The sequence below is a fragment of the Mirounga leonina genome, unplaced genomic scaffold, assembly GCF_011800145.1.
Source record: "Mirounga leonina isolate KUSES-001 unplaced genomic scaffold, KU_Mleo_1.0 Mir_170, whole genome shotgun sequence".
Taxonomy (NCBI): Eukaryota; Metazoa; Chordata; class Mammalia; order Carnivora; family Phocidae; genus Mirounga; species Mirounga leonina.
The window spans coordinates 9854537-9876722 of NW_023270433.1; the positions used below are offsets into that span (position 1 = coordinate 9854537).

Here is a 22186-nt window from a genome sequence, read left to right on the forward strand (position 1 = left end):
TCAACTTTACTAAATAACTGCAAATGTTGTCCCTCAAGGCAGCTGTACCAATTTAAACTCCTACATCGTTTAGAATCTGTCCTACATAGAAACTGTCCCACCGCAGTTTCTAAATTACCATTTTCAGAAACATCTTCACTCACTTTGATACTGTCAGACATTAAAATTTTTTTATCAATCTGATGTGAAAAATTCAGTGTCATTTATACCAACCTAGGATCACAAAGTAAAAGAACCTTAGCAAAGTAAGAACTTCATCTACAAACCCTTCCTTTTATCACATCATTGTAGAACGTTCAGGATAATCAAACCCACATGGCAGCAAGTACTAAGAATGATTAGTCCCCACATGAAACCAAATGCCCACAAAAGCACTGCATAATGTTTGGGAAATAATCTGTCTTTTAAAAAACGTAAGATGAGGGCGCCTGGGTGGCTCAGTCGGTTGAGCGACTGCCTTCGGTTCAGGTCATGATCCCAGGGTCCTGGGATCGAGCCCCACATCGGGCTCCCTGCTCTGCGGGGAGCCTGCTTCTCCCTCTCCCACTCCCCCTGCTTGTGTTCCCTCTCTCGCTGTGTCTCTCTCTGTCAAATAAATAAATAAAATCTTTAAAAAAAAAAAAAAAGCAAGATGAAAAGGTTCAAATTCAACCCAGCAAACATAATACTATTTGTAAGATTTTAAAAAAAGAGATATTTTATTCCTAGAAATAAATAACCTAGCTCTTATAAATTAACTCATTTACTCATTCATCAAGTATTTACTGAGTACCTGTTATGTGCCAGCCACTATTCTAGCATTGTGGCAAAGACAAAGTCCCTATTCTCACAGAGCTAACATTCTAATGGGGAGACAAAAATTTACAAGACTAGTATACAAATAATATGATATCAGATAGATACATGCTATTAAAAAAATAAAGGGCAGGGACAAAGAATGACAAAGGAGACAGCGTAAGGACAAAGTACCAGGCAATATCTCTCCAAGGCAGTGATTTTTGTCATATGGTGTGTTCAATTCAACATAAACTATTTCAGCACCAATATCTTTTCACAAAATACTTTTTCACTTTTCCATACCCCCCTATATTTTTCCCAGAAAAAAAAAGTTTGCTGTAGTGGTTTTTCCACTATTGCTATTTTTTTAGAGGGGAAAAAAAAAAAATCACGACAGGTGCTTTACAAACAGTTGCAAATTTCAAGTCCCATATACTCTAAAAAAATGTTAACTGGGGCGCCTGGGTGGCTCAGTCATTAAGCGTCTGCCTTCAGCTCAGGCCGTGGTCCCAGGGTGTGGCTCAGCGGGAAGCCTGCTTCTCCCTCTCCCACTCCCCCTGCTTGTATTCCCTCTTTCACTGTCTCTCTCTCTGTCAAATAAATAAATAAAATCTTAAAAAAAAAAAAGTTAACTGTGATCTGTCAGTGAGAAGTCTGATGCCAAAATAAAACTGAACTGTAAGAATTTAAAATGGAATTTTGAGAAAATGATTTACTAATTCTCCCAACTCTATCACCTGCACGTTTACTTTCTATCATATATGAAAAGAATAATAGCAATAGGAAAATATATCTGAAGAAAGATCCTGTGGTTTTTACTTAAGGACAAAAATATTAGAATTTTGGGGCACCTGGGTGGCTCCGTTGGTTAAGCGTCTGCCTTGGGCTCAGATCATGATCCAAGGTCCTGGAATCGAGCCCCACATGGAACCCCACCTCCGCCTGACTCCCTGCTCAGCAGGAAGTCTGCTTCTCCCTCTGCCCCTTCCCCCCCACTCATTCTCTCTCTCTCAGATGAATAAATTCTTTAAAAAAAAAAAAAAAAGAATATCCCCCTCTTTAAAAGCCACACTACCTACATGATTTAAAGAAAACCAGCACGCACTAAAATTTCCTTTCACAGGCTTACACAAGAGCTTAGAAGGCTTCAACCACTTAGAACTAGGCGGTGCCTTACTACAAAAATCTAAGGGCCAAATATTCACTTCCCTTTTTTCCTCAGATTATTTTGCTGATTCCCCTGAATGAAGTATCTGCAGTCTATCTTTCATAATTATTACTCTGACCCAGCCAAAACGTCTTTTACTTCTCTGTGTACAAAATTCCCTTTCATCTATACTATAATCCTATTTGCCTTGTCTTTTCTTAAAAAATAAATAAATAAAAAGATCCAAATATCCTTCCAGGCTGACTTATGGATCCCCAAACACTTCTACCTCAGGAGTTCTTAATCTTTTTGCACCATGGATCTTTTTGGTAGTCTGGTGAAGCCTATGGACTCTCTCTCAGATAGATTTTTATTTTTATTTTTATTTTCTTGATTGTAATCTTGACACCCAACGTGGGGCTGGAGCTCACGACACTGAGATCAAGAGTCGCACACACTACCAACTGAGCCAACCAGGCGCCCCTCAGATTGCTTTTAAATACATAATTAAACATATGAAATTATGAAAGAAACCAATTATACAGAACTGTTACTTAAATATAGTGATTTGGTAATATATGTGCAGCTTTATCATCACATTAAATAACAAGATCTGTGTGTTTAATAATGCCATAAATTCAAAAAAATTATAAGCATAAGTGATATTCTGAGATATATGCAAAACCTGTAAACATGATATAAAAATATTTGTAATTTTTATTGGTGACAAAGTCACAGGCATTGCTAATTCCACTGTGGTTTGTTGCCTGCATTCATAATTGAAGGAACGAATAAATTAGTTACCAGATAATAAAAATAGATGTGATTTTATCCCCATTCTAGTTCAAAAATCCCCTATATTCTGTCCACCAACTGGTGAATTCCCAGGTTAAAATACTTTCTAGTTCAAAGCTGTGCTCAAACTGACTTCTGTCACAAATTTTAAAATAAAAACAATGATTCCTCCTCCTTTGGCCTAGCTCTCATCTGAACATATCACCATGCCCGTTTTTCCAGACCTATACACAGAACACTGTTTATTTCTATGGTTTGCCTAGCCAGCACCCATTTATATTTGACAGTCAATAAAAGGTGAAGTTGAAGGAAAGGAGATGGAAGCAACCAACAGTCCCTCACTTCCAAGACATCAACAGCAAGTGGAAAGATGCCAAGTATACTGTGTGTGTGTGTTTTTCCAAGGTGGGCTGCCCCCAGACCCATGAGTCCAGCTTGTCAAGAGTCCCCGAAGCATGACATCTTCACCAGCGACACTCAGAAGATATTCCACCTCCTTCTCGCCTCCTATGCTCAGTTCTCTACCTGCCAGGTCGCTCGCCTGGGGCCCCCACCCGAAGCCGCCCCGCCGTTCCCGGTCCCTTCCCCCCGCTCCCGTCTGCCCCCGGCCGCCCTGGCCCCTGGGCGCCGCCACATCTGTCCCCTGGGCCTAACCGTGTGTCCCCCTACCCCCACTTCTACCGACACGGGAGGGAAGGGCGCAGGGGGTCAGCTGGACTGGGTGGCCCGGCCATTAGGCGCAGGCTGCGGCCCTAGGCCAGACCAGCCCGGCCGCCAGGCAGCGAGCCGCGCACTTCGCGCGAGTTAACCGGAGACGCGCACTCACCACCGGGATCACACGGAGGAAGGCACCCAGGTCTCCGCCGCACCGCCACTCGGCCTCGGAGCCGTCACCCTCGTCGCGCACTGCCACCACCGCCGCCGCCGCCGCCACTACTCGCTAGCTGGCTTTCCTGCGTCCTGCGGCGGCGCTGCCGCCACGCCATCGCGCGTGCGCGGCGCCGCGGGGGCCCCTGGGACTGGTGGTTCGCGCGGGCGGCCAGAGCGGTCCTTCCGCTTCAGCCCGCCCAGTCGGCCACCGACGGGAGCGGTCGTGGGCGTGTGCGGTACGGCGAAGCGCCTTCCGGAAAATTGTCCCTCATCAGACGCGCGACCTCGCTTCCGCGTACGGTGCTGCCGGGTGTGAAAAACACTCCTGTGCAAGTACGTGTAAAGTGAAAGATTCAGCGCATTAGCATCTTCGGTAACAAGTGTCACTTGCCCAGGACACATCACTCGACTCACACACACGCGCACGCACAGACACACCACCCCTCCCTTTCTGTTAAAAGTTTCGCAAGTTGCCTTCAGGGGTATCTGGATTTTCAGTTTTAAACCTGATTTCCCAGTCCTCGTTTTATCTTACTTACGGTAAATTTGACCATACAGTTTTTTAAGCTGACTGATTTATCTGATAAAATTTTATTTTACAAAAATAACTCAGGTATATTCCAATGTCAAGTTAACGGAGCTGAATAGTCATAGAAACTTCAGAATTGGAAGACACCTTAAAGGTCGTTAGTCCAACTCCGGCCCAGGCAGGAATTCTCTCTTGTATCTTCCAGCCAGATGGTCTTCCAACCTTTTTTTTTTTTTTTTTTAAAGATTTTATTCATTTGAGAGCGAGCGAGCAGGAGCAGAGGGAAAAGCCGACTCCCCGCTGAGCCAGGAGCCCGACGACATGGGGCTCCATCCCAGGACCCGGAGATCACGACCCCAGGGGAAGGCAGACGCTTAACCGTCTGAGCCACCCAGGTGCCCCCGTCTTCCAACTTATATTTCCACAGTTCGAATTTCAGGGAGCTCACTATCTTAAGTGAGATAGCCCGCTCCACTGTTGGACAGCTCTGAAGGTTAGAAAGTTCTACCTTCGGTGAAATCGGCTTCCCTTTACTTCCTTCCAGTGCTATAAGTTCTGATGCCTGGAGCAATATAAAATGTTTTCCATTTGACAGCCTTTCAAAAAATTGAAAACAACGATTACATCCTCCAATGTAGGAGGGGAGTCTCCAGGCCAAAAAAAAAAAAAAGTAACATTCAGTTTTCCAACTATTTCAAATGTGAATCAACTCCCACGCTTTTTTCCATTTAGTCATTCTCCTTGATGTATTACCCTTAAAAATAAATAAAAATATATTTTTTAATTTCAATGCTAAAAGCTAACTGAACCATGACATTCACTACATTTCTTTTCTAAAATTCACTTTCAATCAAACAAGTAATACAGAAATTCATTCTTGGCCTTAAAAATTGGCCAAAAAATTGTATTGTATACAATACAAATAAGTCAAAAAAATCCCCTCAATTCCCATCCAATTCCACCCAAAGGGAGCCACTCTTGTCAATGATAGGGGGGGACATAATATCTAGATTGGGGGGACATAAATAGGATCACGTTGTACATACCATTCTGTTCTTTTCGTTTAAAAATAAATCCTGAGCTTCATTCCATATCAATACATAAAAATCTACCTCAGTTTTGAAACTTTGCATAGTATATCCATAGTATCACCTACCATAGTTGATTTAGCATCCCCTATCGATTTTGACATTTAGGTTGACTTTACATTCTGAATAACAAAAAATACATGTGAATGAACAATGTTATTTTTTAACATAGTTTAAAAAAAATTTTTTTTAAAGATTTTATTTATTTGAGAGAGAGAGATAGCGAGAGCAGGAACACAAGCAGGGGGCGTGGGAGAGGGAGTAGCAGGCTTCCCGCCGAGCAGGGAGCCCGATGCGGGGCTCGATCCCAGGACCGTGGGATCATGACCTGAGCCGAAGGCAGATGCTTAACGACTGAGCCACCCAGGCGCCCCAGTTTAAAAAAATTTTTTAAAGCTCTGGCAATCTGTAAACAACAAAAAAATTTAGAAACACATGGATGGAAACTGTTCTACACAGGTGGCAGATAATATTTCTTTATAAAATGCTTTTGCCCTTTGGAACAGCCCAGTTGCAAGCAAAGGACAAGACTACAGTCATAACCTTACTCCATGTTCTGGGCCCTAGGTTGTCTTACACTGGCTCCTACTGGCAGGCTCAGAAATAGTAGCAGTACTCAGAGATGGATTTACTATGAAGCTGATGGAGCTTATGATTTAGGGCCCCTCACTTGCCTGGGGATTCTTCCAAGGCCCAAGCAATTCAGTCAATATGGTTTTGCAACATTTGCCAAAGAATTTTTAATTATTGGCTCAGTTGAGGGCACAGATAAAAGCCCAAAACTTGAGAATACTGAAAATGAGGAAAAAGACGCCTATAGAACAGTCATAAATTATGCAACTTGCACTTCTGCACAGTGAAATCTACTATAAACCTTATCCTTCTAGGGTGTCTTGGTGGCTCAGTTGGTTAAGTGTTCGACTCTTGATCTCAGCTTAGGTCTTGATCTCAGGGTCATGAGTTCAAGCCTTGTGTCGGGTTTCACACTAGGTGTGGAGCCTACCTAAAACAAAACAAAGCAAAACAAACAAAAAAAACCTCCCCTTATCTTTCTATCAGTATCAGGGATGTCCAGACTGATGGGAGCTGTCATGTTAACGCAAAATCAAATTTTGGTACATTACCTGTATTTGTCTTATTTTATTTTTTTACCTGTATTTGTTTTAACCTATGACTATAACATATGAAATAACTTTAATGTAATTATACCTTTTTTCCAAGATTTTATTCATTCACTTGAGAAAGTGAAAGCAAGGGAGGTCACAGAGGGAGAAGCAGACTCGCCGCTAAGTGGAGAGCCGGACATGGGGCTCAATCCCAGGACCCTGAGATCATGACCTGAGCTGAAGGCAGACCCTTAACCGACTGAGCCACCCAGGCACCCCAATGTAGTTGTATCTTAAACATATTTCACTGACCTTTTTTGTTCTCTTGTATTACTTTTATTTTTTTTTAAGTATTTTGGAATTTATTGATTTGTATTTAAACTGTTGACAAAGATTCACCAGAAATAATCTGAACAAGCAGAAAAATAGTTAATACTGAAACACTAAAATAATTCAAGGACACATGGCTTATCCAACAAAACAATACCTCTTAAACGCTGTCATCGATACAAAAACTGACTGCTTCTTACTTTTCTAAACACAGTGGCATAATTAACAATATTCAATCATTTGGTTTTTCCTAAATATGTAAAAATTAAAATGCCAATTAAAAATTAATATATCTTCTCTTTAAATGTTTTCTACAAATACAATTTCAATATTTTCATTCAACAGTGGTGTGGTTTAAGAGATTCTTCATTCACAAGTCAAACAACAATCCACCCAAAGGGAACTGATAGTCTATAGGCTCATAGTGCAAATAAAGACTTTAGGAATGCAGCAAATGACATTTCTAACAAACATACCAAACAAATAAAATTCTTAGAAGATACAGGCAAGAAGCCCCTCTAAGCAGCTGGCCACAGAACTAGAACATTTGATCATTTTACTAGTGATTTCAATGGGACTCTAGATGTTTCCAAATTCAACTTGAACTCTCATCTTGGGCTTTGTATTTTGCTTTTCCAGTTTCACTAATGACACAAACATGATTCAAATCCCTGAAATATTCATTATAGTCAAGGGCATATCCTACAACAAACTTGTCTGGAATTTCAAATCCAACAAAATCTGGTCTGTATCCAATACTTTGAGGAGTCCTTTTCACCAGCAAACTTGCAACCTTGACCATCTTTGGATTATACTGCTGGACCAAGGAAAGCAAGGTTTGCATTGTTTTGCCTGTTTCAATTATATCTTCAACAATCAAGACATTCTTTCCAGTTAAAGTTGAGAGATCATCTCCACCAATTACTTTTATGTCCCTTGTGGACTGGTCATTACAGCTTTTCAGTCTAATGAAGTCTACAGTCATAGGAATAGATCTATCACTATTTCTGTTCAGTGCTTTAATGTAATCCAGCAGATCAGCAAAGAATTTATAGCCCCCCTTGAGCACACAGAGGGCTACGATGTGATGGCTTCCCATCTCCTTCATCACATCTCGTGCAAGCCGTTCCGTCCTGTCCATAATTAATCCATGAGGAATAAACACCTTTTCCAAATCCTGAGCATAATGATTAGGTATACAAAATAAATCTAGGTCATAACCTGGTTCATCATCACTAATCACAATGCTGGGGCTTCGCGTTGCCATAACGGAGCTGGCTGGTGCGTGGACGGAGGGCAGTTCTCTTCTGTATTACTTTTAGTTTTAAGTTCTTAAAGGCTTTTCAAGCTCAGTAAATTCCTGATAGATAAACAGGGATTTTTTTTTTAAATAACAAGAAAATGTAGACAAAAAAGTAACATACTTACAATTTACTCTTTTAAAAACATAGATATCAACAATTTTAATAGCTACATAATGTTTCATCATCTTGAAGTAACATAACTTATCATTTCAAAACAGAAAATTGTTCATTCTTGCTATTAAATACTAAATTCATGCAATTTTTTAAAAATTCTAGAATACAGAAATTGAGATTTAAGACTTTGTAAAGCATATTTAAAAATAATGGTATAGTATTTTTTTTTAAAGATTTTACTTATTTATTTGAGAGAGAATGAGAGACAGAGAGCACGAGAGGGAAGAGGGTCAGAGGGAGAAGCAGACCCCCCGCCGAGCAGGGAGCCCGATGCGGGACTCGATCCCAGGACTCCAGGATCATGACCTGAGCCGAAGGCAGTTGCCCAACCAACTGAGCCACCCAGGCGCCCCAATAATGGTATAGTATTATCATACTGTTAAGTAACTTACTTTTCTTACTTAACAATATGTAATAGGTTTGTTCTGCCAACTTGACAAGCTAATTCTAAAATTTGTATGGAAATACAAGTACCAAGAATAGCAAGACACTCCTGAAGGTGGAAGGACATGTTCTACTGGATATCAAGCTATAGTAATTAAGATGGAATTAATTAATTAATTAATTAATATGATAAATGGTAAAAATCTAAAGACTGTAACAATAAAGAAAAGTTAACTTTTTTATGGAAGAGGGATATAGGGTCAGCTGGGGTGAAAAAGTGAGGACTTCTTGGTGCTGACAACATTCTTTTTCTTTTTTTTTTTTTTTTAAGATTTTATTTATTTATTTGAGAGAGAGAATGAGACAGCATGAGAGGGGGGAGGATCAGAGGGAGAAGCAGACCCCCCGCCGAGCAGGGAGCCCGATGCGAGACTCGATCCCGGTACTCCAGGATCATGACCCGAGCCGAAGGCAGTCGCCCAACCAACTGAGCCACCCAGGCGCCCCGACAACATTCTTTTTCTTGATTTGGATATTGAACACCTAGGGATTTATTTTATGATTATTCATTAAACCGTACACTTGCATTTTATGTACTTTTCTGTATTCACATTGCAATTTATAATAAAAAGATTTTAAGATATGTAAAACATCCAGCACATAGTAAATATTCAGGTAAGTGTAGCTACTATAGACATTAAAAAAAAAAAAAGAGGCAGTGGATTTGTGACAATCTCCAAGAAATATAGCTAACTGGATGGAAGCAGAACCATGCATGTAGCATGCTCCATCACTAGTTTTAAAACAGGGATACACACACACTGCATATGAATATGAATAAAACCTCTCTAGGCTACACAAGAAAGTGGTGACCGTGGTTATCTTTACCAGTGTAGAGGAATAAGGCTGGGGGTAGGGTGGCAGGCCGATTTATTTTCATTGTATATTGTACCCTTTGGATTTTATACCATGTACATATATTTCCTACTTTATTTTTAAGCATTTATTTCTTTAAGTAACCTCTACACCTAATGTGGGGCTCAAACTCACGACCCCAAGATCAAGAGTTGCACACTCCTCTGATTAAGCCAGGCAGGCGCCCCTATATTTCCTATTTTAAAAATTTAGAGATTTAGGGCGCCTGTGGCTCAGTTGGTTGAGCGATTGCCTTCAGCTCAGGTCATGATCCTGGAGTCCTGGGATCAAGTCCCACATCAGGCTCCCTGCTCAGCAGGGAGTCTGCTTCTCCCTCTGACCCTCCCCCCTCTCATGTGCGCCCTCTCTCTCTCTCTCTCTCAAATAAATAAATAAAATCTTTAAAAAAAAATTTAGAGATTTAGGATACATATTATCACTCAAATTCTATAGAGGTAGCTCTTTATAATTAGTAGCTTATTTTACTTCAATGGAAAATTTAAAACAGAAGAAAAATTAAAACGTTTTCTGCATAAAACTAAAATGCTTTTCAATTAATCAAATACAGGGGCGCCTGGGTGGCTCAGTCTGTTAAGCGTCTGCCTTCCACTCAGGTCACGATCCAGGGGTCCTGGGATCAAACCCCACGTTGGGCTCCCTGTCCAGTGGAGAGTCTGCTTCTCCCTCTGCCTTTCCCCCTGCTTGTGCTCTCTCTCAAATAAATAAAATTATCTTAAAAAAAAAAATTAAAAATTGTTTAAAAATCATAAAATACCTTTATCATAACAGCCTTGTGAGGAGGCAAAATTATATGTATTTTACAGGCTAGTAAACAGAACCTCAGAGAGATTGACTTGCCCTAAATCATTGCTAGCTTAGTGACAGAACTAGAACTCTAGTTTTTATGCTTCCAAAACCCATGGGCTTTTCTATCATACTATCTGACACAGCATGCCCTCCTAAATGCCTCCCACCGGGGCAGGCAGTGGGGGAGGAAAGAATAGAAGATGCTCTACTTGTAACTTTTCATTTGTCTGTGGGGAAGGTTCCCTATTATAAAATTCACTTTTAAAAAGTCAAGACAGGAGCGCCTGGGTGGCTCAGTAGATTAAGCCGTCTGCCTTCAGCTCAGGTCATGATCCCAGGGTCCTGAGAGAGCCCCACATTGGGCTCTCTGATCAGTGGGGAGCCCACTTCTCCTTCTATCTCTGCAGCTCCCCCACTTTTGCTCACTCTCTCTGTCAAATAAATAAATAAAATCTTTTATTTTTTTAATAAATAAAATCTTTTTTAAAAAAGTCAAGACAAGGGCGCCTGGGTGGCTCAGTTGGTTAAGCGACTGCCTTCGGCTCAGGTCATGATCCTGGAGTCCTGGGATCGAGTCCCACATCGGACTCCCTGCTCAGTGGGGGGTCTGCTTCCCCACCCTCTGCTCTCTTCCCTTTCGTGCTCTCTCTCATTCTCTCTCTCTCTCAAATAAATAAATAAAATCTTTAAAAAAAAAAAAGTCAAGACAAAGAAAACTAATTGCATAGCACATTGCACTTTCAAAAGCACACACACACACACACAAAGGCTACATGATTTATACCTAGTATTGTTCCTGGCTCAGGTGTCAGGGAGATACTTTTTACTCTTCAGTTGTTTAATAAAGGTTAAGGCCTAGTCTCTCTTTTCTTTTCTTTTTTTTTAAGATTTTATTTTTTTAAAGTAATCTCTACACCCAGTGTGGGACTCAAACTTACAACCCCAGGATCAAGAGCCGCATGCTCTACTGACTGAGCCAGCCAGGTACCCCTACAATCAGAGTTTTCTTGAAGTAAATGCTCTAAGAAAAGGGAGGGTCAGGGGTCCAAGGGCTCAGTCTCTTAATACAAAAGACATCTACGTAGCCAATAGAAGACAGTAATTAGAACATTTAAAAAAATATTTCCAATAATCTGTCAAATTCAACATAATCACCAAACATTACTTTCCATTGAAAGAAATCTTGAAAATTGACTCAAGAGATGGTTTTCTTGAAGAGCTTCTAAAATTTCTTCTCATAGTATATTCACATGATTTATAGCATTCCTATTATCCTACAACTTCCCACACACTTTTCTTATCTCCCACACAGTATCTTATCTAATCCTGGAAATAAGCCTACTAAAACCAACAGGACAGAAATCCCTGACATTCAATACATGAAAAAATTGAGGCTCTGGTAGGTTTTTCTCCCAAGATCATGTGCCTTATCTCTTAGTTGTGTATTCTCCCCAACAAAGGATGTGGAAAATTCTTAATTATCAGGGTCTAAACATTCAATTTGTCAATTACGTAAGTCTTTTCCTTTTCCTTCCTGTTCTATGCCTGTAATTCCCTTTCAAAAAGGAAGATTTAGGAACTAAATGACATCCAATCCTAATCAGTCCTAACTCTACCTAGCTGAGATCAGATGGGAAATAGAAATCTATTTTCTTACCCAAAGGAGCACAAGTAAAACGAGCTGGTTTAAATTACTGGATAAAAATCTACATTTGTCTATCACTCATTATCAAAATATTTGCAAACTATGTAACTACTCTATATCCTAAACAAGATATACATCTTATAAACCCAAAACTCAGGATGACTACAGAAATTAAAAGTCAAATTGCCAAGGCTCAAATCCTGGCTCCCTATCTCCTCAGCTGTGTAATCTCCTGGGTAACTTTCTTCACCTCTCGGGGCTTCAGATTCCTTAGCTCTAAATTAAGGGTTAAAAAAAAAAAAATGCTTTCATAAGAATTAAAAGAGATAATGCACATAAAGTGTTTAGCATAGTATCTAGCGCTTAGTTAAATATTGATAATTTGGCATCAATACTATTATTGGCATTTAACATTCAGGAAACTAGATTTATCTATGCACTTTTCTATTCAATCCATAAAAGATCGCACTTCAGGTTATACAATAATATACACCTAATATACTTGGTTTTAAAAAAGATACTACAACCACCAATATACTCATTCCCTTTGGAAATTAGCCAGATATCACTTATCTAAATCTTAGGAAAATGAGAGTTGCAAAAACGATTACTCCATCAATCAAGGAAAAGGCTGAAACTGAGAGCTTTGTTTTTAAGGGAAATGGATGTTATATGTACAAAGTCTCTTTGAAATGATACGGAGCTGTAAAGTGGCTGGATGGTGATTTCTCTCTTAATAATGAACTGATGCAACCTATAGAGGGTCAGTATTACAGCAGTATTACAAGCCCTGTTGTAAGATGGGTGATGCAACTTCTATAGTCAATTCTGAGTCACCAGCATAACCTTTGAGAAGCACTGAAGGAGAAAGGAAAATTCTTGAGTACTGACTGCTAGGCTGAACATCTTAGTAATCTGTGTGTAAGATGTTTCAGTGCTATCTGGACAGGGTATTATGAATACCATGAATCTCAAGAATACATTTAGTGGAAAAATACTGGAGTCATCAGTTCCTATGATAATGTCCCATGCATTTTTTGTAAGCTTCTCAAAATATTTTGTATCAGACCTTTGGTCTGTCCATAGCAGGTCCTCCAAAAAGATTTGTTGAATGAATTAATTAAAAGAAACTAAGAGCATTGGCTATGGAGCCAAGCTGACTTGGATATCGATTCTAACTCCACCACTTACCAGCTCTATGACTTTAAGCTAGTTATTTAATATTTCAGTCCCAATTTTCTCATCTGGAGAATGGGAAATGCCCAAGTATTAAATTATAAGGACCGAATGACATAGGAAACAGAACAATGCTTGGCACATTGTAAGTCTAAAGTAAATAGTAGTCTCTATTATTTTTTGCTACAGGTTGTTATACAAAAGGCAGTATCAAGACATCTTTGTCTATCGGATGGGTTTAAGCACAATCTGACCTTTTCTAGGAAGAATGCAGTTACAAAGGTATTAAGAATAAAGGAGGAGGAAGGCTGCAAATGATAACCCGGGGCCACAAAGAAAAAAAGATGAGCAGAGGAGAAGGCAAGGGGCGGCAAGCTGGAAAAATGATACATCCCAAGGTGGGAGCCATGGCATTAGCAAGCTTTTCAGACGAGATCGGGCGCGTTCAGGGTGGTATGGCCGTAGACAGGAGAGGGTTGCCACACTGGGGTGGGGACTCAGGGCGAGGAGGTAGTTACTTTGGCCAGGCCTGTGACTTACCGTGGGGTAGGGCAATGTGGAGAACCCTGGTATAGACAAAGATAGCGGGCTAGGGAGAGCAGGGCCGACAGAATGGCTAGGAGCCCACGATCCGCGGCCGTGCAGTGCTCCGGCCAGGCCCCAGCTCGAGGGCTGCGGGCCGGACAACAGCAAAAAGCCCTGAGGCTCGGACACCCCAGCACCGTAGCCGCTATAAAGGGCAAAGAAATTTGTTCTGAGGTGATCACAGAACCTACGCGGAGACCTGCCTGCCTGGGACGGGTTGGAAGCTGCGAGGAGGAAGAGCCGCTTCCCGCTTCGAGATGAAGGACGGAGGAGGGACAGGCGGACAGTGGAGAAAGAGAAGCAAAGGACCCAAATTCCACCGCCTCGGGGGAATCACGCACACCACACTGGCCCGGGGCCCCCAGGGCCCAGCGTGGAAGGCGGGACTTCTGCCGTTACCGGCGGAAACGGCCTCCGGGTGAGAGGTCGCACGAGGGACAGGCAGCTGCTAAACCAATGGGGCCTGCGCCTGGGGCGGATGTTGCCTCCCATTGGTGGCTGTCGGGTGCGGCCAGCAGCCAATGAGTCCGCCGGGGGGGGCGTAGCCGTGACGCTGGTTGCGGAGGAGGCCCCTTCGAATCGGCGGCGGCCAGCTTGGTGGCCTGGACCAATCAGAGGCCTCCAACGAGCAGGGCCTGCGCCAATCGGTGGCCTCCACGACGGGGCTGGGGGAGGGTATATAAGCGCCCTCGGCGACGGCGCGGTCGACGCTGGCCGGGACATCACACAATCATCGGCTTGGGGGGTTTTGTGCGTCTGAGAGGTAAGCGCCGCGGCCTGTCTTTCCGGACCTGCCCTTCGCCTTGTCTGCTGCTCCTGCTGACCCCGGGCCCTGCACCCTCAGATCAGTAAGCTCGGTGCGCTCGGGTGCGGCGGCCTGTGGCCGGATTGCCTGTGACGTCCTGCCTGCCTGCTGACCGACTGGCCTACGGCGCCGGCAACATGAAGCTGTCCCTGGTGGCTGCGGTGCTGCTGCTGCTCGGCGCGGCGCGGGCCGAGGAGGAGGACAAGAAGGAAGACGTGGGCACGGTGGTCGGTATCGACCTGGGGACCACCTACTCTTGGTACGTGGGGTTTGGGCAAAGGGGGGAATGGGGCGTGGCCTCCTGGGCTGCTGAGAATCGCGGTGCTGATTCCTTGCGTTCTTGGTGATTTTTCCGCCAGCGTCGGGGTGTTCAAGAACGGCCGCGTGGAGATCATCGCCAACGATCAGGGCAACCGCATCACGCCGTCTTACGTGGCCTTCACTCCTGAAGGGGAGCGTCTGATCGGCGATGCAGCCAAGAACCAGCTCACCTCCAACCCCGAGAACACGGTCTTCGACGCCAAGCGGCTCATCGGCCGCACATGGAACGACCCGTCCGTGCAACAGGACATCAAGTTCTTGCCTTTCAAGGTTCGATGGGGTTTTCCTCGCCGGGATAGAGGTGGGCGGTGGTGGTCGGAGTATTTAAGGTTAGGAAGTTACTGAAAAATTGTTGAGACAACAAAAAGGATGCAAACGTGGTGTATCTGTAATAACTTGTATTGAGTAATCTTGGCATGTTACAAAACTTGCTTAAAGTAAGCTTGGCAAGCAAAGTCCTTTCACACACAACTATTCTGTCTGCATCGTTTAGGATTAAGAGCCTGATTAAAACTGAAGAGGCTTGTCTTTGTAAAGCACCCATACTCCTTAAGCATTTCGAGTCAATATGCAGTTCCAAGTGACCAAAGCAAACCAAACTATGGGGGAGGAAGTGGGACTCAGACAGCCCTCTTGAAGTTTTAAATGTTCCTGCTTCTGTGTCTGAAAACGGTAATCATTCTTTAAAATAGGTGGTTGAGAAGAAGACTAAACCATACATTCAAGTTGATATTGGAGGTGGGCAAACAAAGACATTTGCTCCTGAAGAAATTTCTGCCATGGTTCTCACCAAAATGAAGGAAACTGCGGAGGCTTATTTGGGAAAGAAGGTAAATATTTCTAGAACATTGTTAAGTAATTTTATTTTTCCTCTTCTTGATTTATTATGTTGTATAGATGCTGTTATTGTTTTAATAATTAGAATCTGAATGACATCCGTGTATATCAGTTTTAATTACTTGCATGTTTTACTGTAGGCCAAACAAAATATTAGGGACTTTTCATGTATTACCACTTAATGCTTGAAAATCCATGGATATAAAATTACGTATATTATACCCATCTAACAAACAGATTGTCTTGGAAACTAAAATGATGGGTTTGAGTGCAATTCATGTAAGAGTTAAAACCGTGTGATAAAATACGCTTAATTACTTTTTGTTATCCCTTTAGGTTACCCATGCAGTTGTTACCGTACCAGCCTATTTCAATGATGCCCAACGCCAGGCAACCAAAGATGCTGGAACTATTGCTGGATTGAATGTCATGAGGATCATCAATGAGCCGTGAGTGTTAAATTCAAAAGTATGGTCATTCACCAAATAGGTGAAATGTAAACTTAACTAAGCCTTTTTTTTCCTTTAACAGTACAGCAGCTGCTATTGCTTATGGCTTGGATAAGAGGGAAGGAGAGAAGAATATCCTGGTGTTTGACCTGGGTGGTGGAACTTTTGATGTGTCTCTTCTCACCATTGACAATGGTGTCTTCGAAGTCGTGGCTACTAATGGAGATACTCACCTGGGTGGAGAAGACTTTGACCAACGTGTCATGGAACACTTCATCAAACTCTACAAAAAGAAGACTGGCAAAGATGTCAGGAAAGACAACAGAGCTGTGCAGAAACTCCGGCGGGAGGTAGAAAAGGCCAAACGGGCCCTGTCCTCTCAACATCAAGCAAGAATTGAAATTGAGTCTTTCTATGAAGGAGAAGACTTCTCTGAGACTCTGACCCGGGCCAAATTTGAAGAGCTAAATATGGTATGTTCCTTGCTTTTTTTGCTTTGCTAAGGAGATCTAGTTAGACTCTGTGTTTGAGATACTGCATTTAGATATGTAGACAATGTTTAGGTACAATAGGCATCATCACAGTAATTGTGTTTCCTATTCTAGGACCTGTTCCGTTCTACCATGAAGCCTGTTCAGAAGGTGCTGGAGGATTCTGACTTAAAGAAGTCTGATATTGATGAAATTGTTCTTGTTGGTGGCTCTACTCGAATCCCAAAGATTCAACAACTGGTTAAAGAGTTCTTCAATGGCAAGGAGCCATCCCGTGGCATCAACCCAGATGAGGCTGTAGCATATGGTGCTGCTGTCCAGGCTGGCGTACTCTCTGGTGATCAAGATACAGGTATGTCACTGTCACAGCATTTTCCACGGTACTTCCATAGCTTGATAGGAAGAGTATAATTATCTGTTGCTTTAGAAGGTAATAGAACATGAGCAACAAGGTCACATAGCTAGTAAAGGGTAAAGTGAAGGCAAGACCTGGCTCAGTTTCAAGATCATTAGCAATTATATTTAATTCACTGCTTCTGAAATGATTTTGCATAGAACCTCACATTAAATGGCAAGATGGAGAAGATAAAGTTACACAGTTGAGGGGGAGACTGCTTGGTAGTGCTCCTGTGACTCTTGAATTAGAATTTAACCTTGGTTAACTTACCTTTGCAGGTGACCTGGTACTGCTTGATGTATGTCCCCTTACACTTGGTATTGAAACTGTGGGAGGTGTCATGACCAAACTGATTCCAAGGAACACTGTGGTGCCCACCAAGAAGTCTCAGATCTTTTCTACAGCTTCTGATAACCAACCAACTGTTACAATCAAGGTCTATGAAGGTAATACCTTACATTTATGAATGACATACTATGTTTTTGAGAAGCATGACTTCTTCATATATTCTTTTGAAATGAGAAGGGCTAGAAATATCTCCTCTTTTCAGACCGGGTCCCTAATATGACTAGTGTTGAGTTTGATAGAGTCAACCCCAAAATCTAGTTCTTAATTTAGCTACCTGGCACTCTTTGCCTTTAAAAATAACTTCTGGCTCCTAGAAAAGAGTTCATAATGCTGCAGAGAAGAAATTCAATTAAAAGTTAGTAACTTAACACAGTCCCACTTGCCACTCCTTATAGATCAATACTGACCCACTTCTAGCTTGATAAGCATGGCCTTGCCAGTGTAGGCTCCAACAGACTGAAGTGTAAGAATCTAGATGCACTAATGTTTGTCAGTAACAACTAACAAGTTATTTTTTTGGTGTAACTTCTAGGTGAACGACCCCTGACAAAAGACAATCACCTTCTGGGAACTTTTGACCTGACTGGAATACCTCCTGCTCCCCGTGGGGTCCCACAGATTGAAGTCACCTTTGAGATAGATGTGAATGGCATTCTTAGAGTGACAGCTGAAGACAAAGGTACAGGCAACAAAAATAAGATTACAATTACCAATGACCAAAATCGCCTGACACCTGAAGAAATTGAAAGGATGGTTAATGATGCTGAGAAGTTTGCTGAGGAAGACAAAAAGCTCAAGGAGCGCATTGATACCAGAAATGAATTAGAAAGCTATGCCTATTCTCTAAAGAATCAGATTGGAGATAAAGAAAAGCTGGGAGGTAAACTCTCCTCTGAAGATAAGGAGACCATGGAAAAAGCTGTAGAGGAAAAGATTGAATGGCTAGAAAGTCACCAAGATGCTGACATTGAAGATTTCAAAGCTAAAAAGAAGGAACTAGAAGAAATTGTTCAGCCAATTATCAGCAAACTCTATGGAAGTGCAGGCCCTCCCCCAACTGGTGATGAGGAACCAGCAGACAAAGATGAGTTGTAGACATTGCTAGTGCTGTAATATTGTAAATACTGGACTCAGGAACTTTCGTTAGGAGAAAATTGAGAGAACTTAAGTCTCGAATGTAATTGGAATCTTCACCTTGGAGTGGAGTTGAAGATGCTATAGCCCAAGTGGCTGTTTACTGCTTTTCATTAGCAGTTGCTCACATGTCTTGGGGTGGGGGGAAAGGAAGAATTGGCTATCTTAAAAAGTGGGTAAAAAAGCTGGGTTAGGGTGTGTGTTCACCTTGGAAATGTTCTATTTAACAATTGGGTCATGCGCATCTGGTGTAGGAACTTTTTCTACCATAAGTGACACCAATAAATGTTTGTTATTTACACTGGTCTAATTTTTGTGATAAGCTTCTAATTAAGTCCATTGCTTCAAGGTTGGAGTCTTCACTTGTGTGGAGGGGGTTGGGGGTTTTATTTAGTACTTTCAGGGAACTTGCCTAACAGTTATCTAGTTTAAGAAATGGGCGGGGGATGTTTGGGTGACTTGGTTGAGCATTTGACTCTTGCTTTCTGCCCAGGTCATGATCTCCATGTTGTGGAGTCGGCTTGTCCATCTCCCTCTGCTTCTCACCCCGCCCCTCTTCCCCCCCTTTTCCTTCTCTCTCAAATCTTAAAAAAAAAAAAGGGGGGGAGCACCTGGGTGGTGCAGTCGGCTAAGCAATTGACTTGGTTTGGGGTCAGGTTGTGACCTCAGGTCATGAGATTGAGCCCCCCATCGGCTCCATGCTGAGCATGGAGTCTGCTTGAGACTCTCCCTGTCCCTCTGCCCCTTCCCCCACACCCCCCCACAATAAAAAAAAAACAAAAACAAGGGGCGCCTGGGTGACTTAGCTGGGCCTCTGCCTTTGGCTCGGGTTGTAATCCAGAGGTCCTGGGATCAAGCCCCACATCAGGCTCCCTGTTCAGCAGAGTCTGCTGCTCCCTCTCCCTCTGCCCCCCCCCCCCCAGCTGCTTGTGCTGGCATACCCACTCCTTCTCTTTCTGTGTCAAATTAATCTTAAAAAAAAGAGAAAGGGGCAGGAAAGGTAAACATTCTTACCTAGGCAAGGGCCATTTTACAGTGCCGAAGGGTGGAATTGTCTTGAACATACTTGAAATTTCTGATTTCCCCTTATCTTTAAAACTTTCTGGTGGCTTTTTATTACTAATGCTTTGCAGTGGCTGGAGTTCTAAGTAAGACTTGCTATGAGTGACGGATCACTGATGTTAACTTTATACACTTGGATTCAATTCACGATTTTAGGATATAAAGGTGTATTTTAAAACCTCTGCTATGTCAGAATCTCCATCTCTGACATTTATCATTAGTGGTCTGGAGGGGGGTCTAGGATGGTAACCCTGAAACTACTTTGAGTCCTACTACAATTGTGGATCAAAGGCAGTCATTTGTATCAAAAGAGGTTCAAGATTACTTGGATTGGCTCCCCGAGGAAAGGGATGATCTAAATGAATAATTCTGTGTGATCAATAAAGGGCAGGCTCTGGTGCTAATAAGAAATCCAACACTGCTCAAGGATAATAAATATTTTATAGGTGGGCAACCAGCTGAAAGGTTAATTTGCTAACTGGCAGAACTGGAACCTGACGGCATGATTATTTTACTCTGAGGCCCAGATCCCTGCTGCAGTGCCCCAGAAGCATTTGGACAAGCCTGGAGTGCAATACCAAAGGTCTTCAGGCCAAGTTCAATACAAACCTTAAAAATGACCTGCAGTGCTGTGTGCTGTGGTGTTAACAGGTGGCTGGGAAAGACAAGGGCCAGTCTTCATCCCTGTCCCCAACAGCTCTCAGTACCAAATGCCAACAGGCTGCACCTCTTTCTGGAGAGCAGCTCTGAATTCTAGAAAGATACACTTGAACCTGTAAATGTCCACTCCCTGATTTATACAGCCTAATTCCGCAACATTTTGGGGGTCAATTTTTTTTTTTAAGATTTTATGTAATCTCTACACCCAATGTGGGGCTTGAATTTACAACCCTGAGATCAAGCGTCACGTGCTCTACTGACTAAGCCAGCCAGGTGCTCCTCTGTGATCAATATTCTGAAGCAATCACACTTACTTAGGCTGTATTGCTGGTAAAACCCTTTTAATAGAGGTTTTTGCACTTGGGCTATCCATTTTTTCACCTACCAAAGTAGGTAAGAGCAAGAGGGCTACATGTATAGTGCAAAAAATATTTTGGAGGTACAAAACAGCTAAGGTTTCATTTAACTTTCCTGAAAGTTTGTCATTTAATAAAAATGTAGAATTTATTAGTCAACTACAGTCACAATACAGTCATTATAGATTTCCCCTTCTGTATTCATCCCGCCAAACACAAAACAGAGCAATGTGTCTGTCTGACTTTCCTCATGTAAATCACCACCTTGGGTCACTCCTTTTTTGGTGGACTCCCCTTTCTCTGTATCACAGTTTAGAGTGACAGAATTTGAATCTTCTTTCTCAGAAGTACACATCACTGGCCATGGAATGACACACATGGAATGATCCAATCGTCCAGGGGGTAGAAAAGTATCAAATTTAAGCAAGGTCCAATGCTGCTTTTCTATGTTAGAGAAAAGACAAATATACAAAGACTCTGTGTTAAGACATTTCCAGAAATGCTCAGTGATTTGCTGTATCAGCCCTAACAGAAATAGGAAATTAAAAAAAAAAAAAAATCTGGGGCGCCTGGGTGGTGCAGCTGGTTAGGCATCCGACTCTTGGTTTTGGCTGAGGTCCTATTTTCAGGGTTGTGAGATCGAGCCCTGCATCTGGCTCTGCACTCAGTGTGGAGTCGGCTTGGGATTCTCCCCCTCCCTCTGCCCCTCTCTCTTTCTCTAAAATAAATAAATCTTAAAAACAAAAAACAAAAAACTAATGGCAGTGTTACTGCTTCCATGATGTCATTCATTCCCTAGAAGTTTGGTTTTCATTCCCTCGGATTTAGATGTGGAGGAAAAAGCCAAAGCACTGTAATACTTTTCAAAGAATGGTCGCATTTGTTTAAAGACCCACGGTGAACACCTGCTCACCTATGTGATACTGGTACATTGTATCCAGGGCTCCTGTGGGACTCATCCCTCCAAAGACATACAGGTGTTTCCCCACAGCCACAGCTGAGTGGGCAGCACAGCCTGTGGGAGATGCCCCAGTGGGACTTAGCTTCTGCCACTTCATGTCACCTGCCAAGAGAAAGAGAGCGGGTACAATGTGACCTAGAATATGGACCCCACCTTACCTGTCAGACTCCCGCAGTGCGCAAACCAATCATGGAAGGCCATCCGCCAAGCATTCTGGGAGGTAATAGAGCAAGGTTTAAGGGGCACAGAAATTACTTGGGGGAGCTTCAGGTTCTGTGTGGGTGTCCAGGGAGGGAGGAGGACCTCAGGGGTCTATAGTTTCAGCAAGCGTCTCAGGTGGTTCTGATACAAGTGGTCTCTGGAGCACAGTGAATAACAGGATATTCTCCTTGGTGACTGTCACCGTTTACTAATTTGCAGCCCGGAAGGAGCTGAGTTCCACGTCTGTGTGTGCATGTTTTAAATACTAGCAGTTCCTTAGAAAGCAACTTGATGGGCGCCTGGGTGGCTCAGTCGGTTGGGCGACTGCCTTCGGCTCAGGTCATGATCCTGGAGTCCCTGGATCGAGTCCCACATCGGGCTCCCTGCTCGGCCGGGAGTCTGCTTCTCCCTCTGACCCTCCCCTCTCTCATGTGCTCTCTCTCTCTCTCATTCTCTCTCTCAAATAAATAAATAAAATCTTTAAAAAAAAAAGATAAAATTACATTTGTTGGGGGCGCCTGGGTGGCTCAGT

At 42.6% G+C, this 22186-nt stretch overlaps 4 protein-coding genes across 8 annotated transcripts in view; 1 reads left to right on the plus strand and 3 right to left on the minus strand.

Annotated features, from left to right (window-relative positions):
- The window catches only part of GAPVD1 (GTPase activating protein and VPS9 domains 1), an 80097-nt gene extending 76410 nt beyond the window's left edge, over positions 1-3687 (minus strand). For 3 of the 5 annotated variants that reach the window (XM_035015813.1, XM_035015814.1, XM_035015811.1), the window contains exon 1: positions 3546-3680. The gene's annotated coding sequence lies outside the window, so the exon portion shown is untranslated. Of the gene's footprint in view, positions 1-3545 lie in introns of all 5 variants that reach the window. The other 2 variants (XR_004681208.1, XM_035015816.1) reach the window with 2 other exon arrangements.
- Positions 3688-6985: 3298 nt separating this feature from the next.
- On the minus strand, positions 6986-14024 carry LOC118017680 (hypoxanthine-guanine phosphoribosyltransferase-like). Its single transcript, XM_035015817.1, has 2 exons — positions 13588-14024; positions 6986-8002 (listed from the first exon to the last, which is right to left on the minus strand). Exon 2 carries the CDS (start codon positions 7907-7909, stop codon positions 7238-7240), a length of 672 nt encoding a protein of 223 aa, XP_034871708.1. The 5' UTR covers positions 7910-8002; positions 13588-14024; the 3' UTR covers positions 6986-7237.
- A 304-nt stretch (positions 14025-14328) lies between these two features.
- HSPA5 (heat shock protein family A (Hsp70) member 5) lies at positions 14329-18724 on the plus strand. The gene is made up of 9 exons (XM_035015818.1): positions 14329-14395; positions 14477-14696; positions 14797-15028; positions 15451-15588; positions 15932-16044; positions 16127-16517; positions 16650-16887; positions 17211-17378; positions 17813-18724. The coding sequence occupies exons 2-9, from the start codon at positions 14575-14577 to the stop codon at positions 18373-18375; spliced, it is 1965 nt and encodes a 654-aa protein (XP_034871709.1). The 5' UTR covers positions 14329-14395; positions 14477-14574; the 3' UTR covers positions 18376-18724.
- Positions 18725-20603: 1879 nt separating this feature from the next.
- The window catches only part of RABEPK (Rab9 effector protein with kelch motifs), a 20166-nt gene continuing 18583 nt past the window's right edge, over positions 20604-22186 (minus strand). The window contains exons 7-8 of the mRNA XM_035015819.1: positions 21406-21555; positions 20604-20936 (exon numbers count right to left, since the gene is read on the minus strand). Of these exons, the coding sequence (XP_034871710.1) occupies positions 20644-20936; positions 21406-21555 (443 nt within the window). The 3' untranslated portion in view covers positions 20604-20643. The remainder of the gene's footprint in view (positions 20937-21405; positions 21556-22186) is intronic.

Excerpts from the sequence above, each read along its gene's own strand:
- HSPA5 (XM_035015818.1), top strand. The coding sequence starts at position 14,575 with ATGAAGCTGTCCCTGGTGGCTGCGGTGCTGCTGCTGCTCGGCGCGGCG. Across the intron at positions 16,045-16,126 it reads ATGAGGATCATCAATGAGCC|TACAGCAGCTGCTATTGCTT; the intron begins GTGAGTGTTAAA and ends TTCCTTTAACAG. Across the intron at positions 16,518-16,649 it reads AATTTGAAGAGCTAAATATG|GACCTGTTCCGTTCTACCAT; the intron begins GTATGTTCCTTG and ends TTCCTATTCTAG.
- LOC118017680 (XM_035015817.1), bottom strand. The coding sequence starts at position 7,909 with ATGGCAACGCGAAGCCCCAGCATTGTGATTAGTGATGATGAACCAGGT.